The following is a 6000-nucleotide window of genomic DNA, read 5'->3' as shown; positions in this document are numbered from 1 at the left end:
GTGTGATTGTGTGTGACATGGACCCTACACATACACACACACACACACACACACACGCACACACACACACACACACACACACACACACACACACACACACACACACACACACACACACACACACACACACACACACACACACACACACACACACACACGCACACACACGCACACACACACACAAACACATTTTAGACCTCAATAGACAATATCAGTGAATCACATGGCAGACTGCACATTAGATAAGCAGTAAGGCTATTTATATCTTTGATTTCGAGTTTCTCATTTGAAGTAAAATATCAAAAGATCACGGGTTTAAGAATGATATACCAACCTTGAAAAAATATATAGATGAACATCGAAAGGTCTCCAATTGTCTTGGGCACTTACAAAGAAAACCATTTTATTTCAAGATTTTGTGCCTTACCTTTTGTATTATTATTGTTCTTCTCTCAGGAAAGTCTTGAAAGGCTGTTGGAGGTGTATCATAACACATTAGGCCTAGAGATTTTAACAGTATTGTTTCCACTCAAAGTAAATTGTGATTGAAGCACAAGAGTTAATAAAGATATGCTTTCAGAGCACAAGTACAACTCACAATAGCTCCCTGTCTTATGATCTGTCTCCCTCTGGTGGCCGAGGGAAGCATCACATCCACTTGGGGGGGTCAGGGTTGAACAGTCAGAGTCTTCACTCTGGGTAAAACACAACTTATAGTACTCCTAGGTTCACAAAGTGCTACTGTTAAAATAGTGCAAGAAAGTAATAGTGTAATAACACAGACACAGAGAGCCACAGGAAACAGCTTACCAGGCTCTGCTGTGAGTACTGCAGCCCCGCTTTAAAACGAGCCACTTCCAGGTGCATCGCTTCACTGCAACTCTGAGAGAAAAGTGACACATCTCACATAAGATGGTGAATCTCTAAAAGCAAATCTATAACTCTCTTCTTTGAATTTGTATGTGACAGTGTGAATGTGTCAGACCTGTAGAAGCTTGTGTGCATGTTCCTGCGATGCTGCACGGACATCCTCCCCATTGATTGACAGAATCTGGTCCCCTAGCAACAACCTGCCATCTGAATCTGCTATGCCTCCTCTGATGATATCTGACACAAAGATGCCCGTGTCATTACTGTTGAGAGAAAACAGAGGTCAAACACTGCGTCTGTTCCACACTTGCAGACTGAATTATGTGACCTGTAATCCTGCTGTTTCGCATAACGTCACACTTGATTTATTATTGATTTATTGAATTAGGTATCTATCTTTTTTACAATAATGTTCCCTGATGCTACAGGGTCCCTGACCTCTACCTGGGTAAAGGCATTAGAAGTCAGCAAATAATCTCCTTCTCTGATATTTGTAAATGGGAGTCTACAGTGAAAGTATTGCTGTCACCAGAGACATTTCATTATCATACAACTATAAGGGTTATTATTGTTTTTCTATCAGAGGTGCGTCAATTAATTAAAATGTAAAAATAACCACATTGCTTTCCAAAAGAAAAATTGGAGAAAAATCTAAAAAAATAAATCAAAATAAATCGCTTAAATGTTCCTGGTTTGTTAAACAGTATTAAGAATACATACAGTACCTCTTTCCCACTGTGGTGAACCCTAGCCCCTCTCCAGGACGAGTCCTCAGCTCCAGGCTGAAGACATCCCACAGGTCCTCCTCGCTGTACGCCTCCTGGTGTCTGAAGACACACAGGCGGACACGCTGTGTGGTGAGCCGCAGCACGCCAATGGCCTCATCGTGAGTGGCCTGTCGCAGGTCTATACCATTTACCTGAAAGGTGTGAGAGAGAGGCAGGAGGTAAGAAGTAGCTTTATTTGTACAACACAGAAAGCAGATTTTACAAATAATGTCAAACAGTGTCTTATCAGAATTGATGGCTTTATTGAAGGCAATCATTCTATAAACATGTCTTTGCTTCAACCAATCAATGTTTTCCCACTTCCTGTTGGCTTTATTTCAGCATCATAGTGTTTTATGTTGGTCATTCTTAACCTGGTACATTCACAGAAATGTTAACTTATGTGCGTTGTCTTAAATAAACTGAACCACATGATTAATATGTTATATTGATATCAGAAGTTGACAACAAAATGATACAAAGATAGTCAATTAAATGGAATATCATCTAATCACTACAGCTTGAGACAGACACTAAAAAACGGTTAATGATTCAGTCAAATGAATAGGAAATGGTTTCTTTGTGTGTGCCATAATACCTCTAGTATCTGGTCTCCGGCCTGCAGCCTTCCATCTCTCTGTGCGGCTCCTCCATAATTTACTTCATGGAGTATTACTGCCCCCTAGTGGAAAACCAGACAAATATTTACTACAGATAAACCAATAGAGCGACATTAAATAAGCATTGAAGCATTGCATTTCACACCAAACTAAGACTGACAATTCCTGTACAGATGCATCGAGTGTGTCAATAAAGATTCACATGTGTTGAATGAATCACTTTGAAATGGCTGTTCTCACCAGCAGAGTGTCGCATCCTCCTACGATGCTGAGACCAAGGCCTACATTTCCTTTACAAAACTCTATGGTGGTCTCCGTGCCAGACATTACAGGGCAGCTCATGGGGTCAGAAGTTGTGGGAGCTGATATTGGCCAATCAGAACGTCCGGTAGGAGAGGTCTGCATAGAGTTGAGTGATGAAGAGAAGGAAATAGGGAGAGGATCGGGGGAGAGAGAGGCAGGGGAATTAGATGACTGGGGAGGAAGAGAAAGAGAGGGGGAGAGACTCTTGGAGCAGCTGATGGAGAGTTTGACAGTGACCCAATGTTTGAGAATCAAATTGGACACCTGAATACAGAGAAGACAAGCAAGTCATAAATCATTAAATCAGCTCGACCTTGTGTGTGTGATTGTGTGTGTGTGTGTGTGTGTGTGTGTGTGTGTGTGTGTGTGTGTGTGTGTGTGTGTTTGTGTACCTTGTCCACTGACAGTCCTGCCACAGGTTCATCACCCACTGCAATGATTCTGTCTCCAACCTTTATCCTGCCATCCTGCACCCAGACAGCATCATGAATAAAAAATGGAATACAAGTAAAGAAATGTATAAAAGTATCTGCAGCAGAACAATGGAGAGGAAGTTAGATTAAAAATCAAACACACCCTCTGGAAACTATCTGAATTACTGTTGCCTGGGGCCCTACATGAAAGCCTATTAGTGCATGACGACATCACTTTAAAACACGGCAACCATTATCTCAAGGTTACTAATGTTTATATTAATGTAATATTAATATTAGAAACCAGGAATACCAAGAGACTACAGAACTTCACATCATAGCTAACAGCTGTATACCGTCTGTTGTACAGTAAGGAGGTGATTATTACTCCATCTTTTTTCTGATTGGCAAAGTTTAGTCAGGCCATTGAGGAAGCATGGATGCAGAATGATGAAATATTGTGCAATCTGTATGCTGCTGGAATAACTCAAAAGTGTGTGTTGTACAGTAGGCTGACAATATCATGATACAAAGCAGAATATCCAGAATATATTGATAATAATCTTTGACTTAAAAAAAGAACATTCTGGAATGTATTTTGGACATTCACTCCAAAACTACATTCACTCAACTACTTATTATTTGCGTGAGAATACCCATTTTATGCTACTTTATACTTAGGCTCAGCTAAATCTTAGAACATTGCACTTTTTACGCCACAACTTTTTTCCAACAGATATTTTTGTCTTATAATAATCCAATCACACACTTTTGCATATTCATAATAAATAAGTAAGCGATGATGGTAATTTACACACACTATAGTTTTGAAATTAACAAAAAACACTGAAATGATTGAGATATAGATATATGATGATTATACTACTTGTGATGTCACACCTTACTGACAGTGCCGTCCTGGACCAGGGACCTGACCACCGCCCCGTCCCTGGCCTCCCCCTCTGCCAGGCAAAGACCAAGACCTACGTAGTCCTGTAAGAAAGAAACAAACTCTTGAGTTAGCAAAGCTTATAGCAGTGCTGTATACAACATCTGTATTCACTATCAAATTTACAACGATTTGGGAGTCTGCTATAAGCCAACTGGTTTCTTTGAGCTCTCGAGATATGTGAAGCTGGAGGCCAGAAAATTGTTAATGTCAAGAAGAAGTGAAGGAAATGCACCTGAGGTAAGATGATGTGCTGGATGTCTCTCGGTAATCCTCCACACTCTGTAGAGTCTGCCTGGGAGTCCACTGTATCCTCGCACTCTGTTGTCGATCCCTGTGCCACTGGACCCTGGGCTGATTTATTTCTAGTAAAAAAGAAAGAAAAAATCTGATATCATTCCTGAGCTGACCATCAGATTCTAATATCCTGATTGGGAGAAATGCAAATGCCAATCAGAAACAAAACCTCTGCATGTTACCTGATGAGAATGATCTTGACTTTCGATGGAGCGTTATTGATGATGGTGGAGGCGTTCTGTTGACTTCGGCCGTACAAGATCTGACCGTTGATCTGGACACAAATTCACATCATGTACTGCCATCTCAGCCTTTCCTCTCCGTTATCCCATCCAGCGCCACATAAATCTGCCTTTCTGCCATCTTCCTTCGACTCCCCTGCCCCTCTCAGACATCAGCCTCTCCTCTACCTCGATATCATCTCTATTACACGGTTGCTCATTGCTAGAAATCCAGCCCAGGACCAGCCATCCTTCAAATGGTAATTTGTCTGATAAATCTACTGTGCAGGCACTCAACGCTCTCTACTCATCCATGACTCCAACCCACAACCCACTGCTCTCTTTCTGCTGCTCTCAATTTTGACTGTAAGATTTTCTCTCTCTCTAGAACTCCAGGCCTTTCTTGTCCCCCAAAAGTATGTAAATGTCAACCGTTACTGATTTTCCTTACTGTTCCCATTCAAGATTCCTCCTTACCTCGAGCAGCTCGTCTCCGATACATATCCTCCTATCTAAACCAGCAGGTCCTTGAGGGTCGATTTCCGCCACATGGACACTCATGCGGGCCCTGGAACCATCCTGGTTTCCAGAGAGGCTGATTCCCAGGCCGCGAGCCGCAGGATCCTTCTCCAGCTCAATCATATGGAGCTTTCCTGACAGGCTGCCGTAACGCTGAAGCATTTTTTCTAGGAGGGATAAGAGTAAACAAGGAGAAAAATATGTTGTTTAAGCAAAAAAGCAAGTATGTAATGATACATGTTCCCCCTGACATGTCTAGAGGAAGCATTACAGCCTAAAGGAGCGTGTGTGAATTAGTCTGTGTACATGTGTATTAACCTGTGCTAATAAATATTTGAAAATAATCACATTTACATATTTGTTAATATGCATGATCACATAAACTCCCTCAAGTGTACCCTGAGGGGTTTTCTTTGTTACCGCTATCAGCACTATGGATCAGTGTTTTAATTAGTTGATTTTATTGATCCAAAGGATACAGTAAAGTTCTGGCAGCAATATACAGTGTATAATACAGCAAGATGTGATCATGAATGTAAGCAATGCAGGTTTCAAACTTTTAAGAACATCTGCCTTTGTTTTATGAGGAAAAGGAATATATTCAACACATTTGCTATACCTCAAAATATGCACAAAGCATCTTGATGAGTAAAACCGAGTGTAAACACAAAACTTTGTTTGTTCACAAGAAAATTCCTCAGGGCACTTTTAATGCAATAAGGGCATGAAGCAAAAATAAAGAATGTATATAACTTGAATAACAGCTTTTTTTATGCCAAAGAATACAAAAATGAAAGATAAAAGGCAGACCAAAGTTGCTCTCCCAGAACATAGTGTAGAGAAACCAAAATATTTAGGCTTTTGCATTCTTGGCTCATAACGCATTCTCACTAATGTATGAACATGGCCAAGTATCTCCATAGTGAATGTTATGAAAAATAATTAGATTGAGAGCTTTAAAATAATGAACATTGAAGTACATTTGCATATTGTAAAAAATAAAAAGGTAGTTTCTGAATATTGGTGAAACTCCTGATATTT

At 40.5% G+C, this 6000-nt stretch overlaps 1 protein-coding gene across 1 annotated transcript in view; it reads right to left on the bottom strand.

The window, feature by feature from the left end:
- Positions 1-17: 17 nt before the first annotated feature.
- LOC104962067 (multiple PDZ domain protein-like) overlaps positions 18-6000 on the bottom strand; it is a gene marked incomplete at its 3' end in the record, with an annotated part of 31698 nt that continues 25715 nt past the window's right edge. Inside the window, exons 28-40 of the mRNA XM_010790459.1 lie at positions 4918-5126; positions 4402-4493; positions 4158-4287; positions 3874-3966; positions 2953-3027; positions 2498-2656; positions 2236-2319; positions 1596-1789; positions 986-1133; positions 811-882; positions 599-695; positions 428-471; positions 18-24 (exon numbers count right to left, since the gene is read on the bottom strand). Coding sequence (XP_010788761.1) covers positions 18-24; positions 428-471; positions 599-695; positions 811-882; positions 986-1133; positions 1596-1789; positions 2236-2319; positions 2498-2656; positions 2953-3027; positions 3874-3966; positions 4158-4287; positions 4402-4493; positions 4918-5126 — 1404 coding nt within the window. The remainder of the gene's footprint in view (positions 25-427; positions 472-598; positions 696-810; positions 883-985; positions 1134-1595; positions 1790-2235; positions 2320-2497; positions 2657-2952; positions 3028-3873; positions 3967-4157; positions 4288-4401; positions 4494-4917; positions 5127-6000) is intronic.

The sequence above is a fragment of the Notothenia coriiceps genome, unplaced genomic scaffold (assembly GCF_000735185.1).
Source record: "Notothenia coriiceps isolate Sejong01 unplaced genomic scaffold, NC01 NC01_scaffold00034257, whole genome shotgun sequence".
Taxonomy (NCBI): domain Eukaryota; kingdom Metazoa; phylum Chordata; class Actinopteri; order Perciformes; family Nototheniidae; genus Notothenia; species Notothenia coriiceps.
This window is presented reverse-complemented; position numbering and strand designations above follow the sequence as displayed.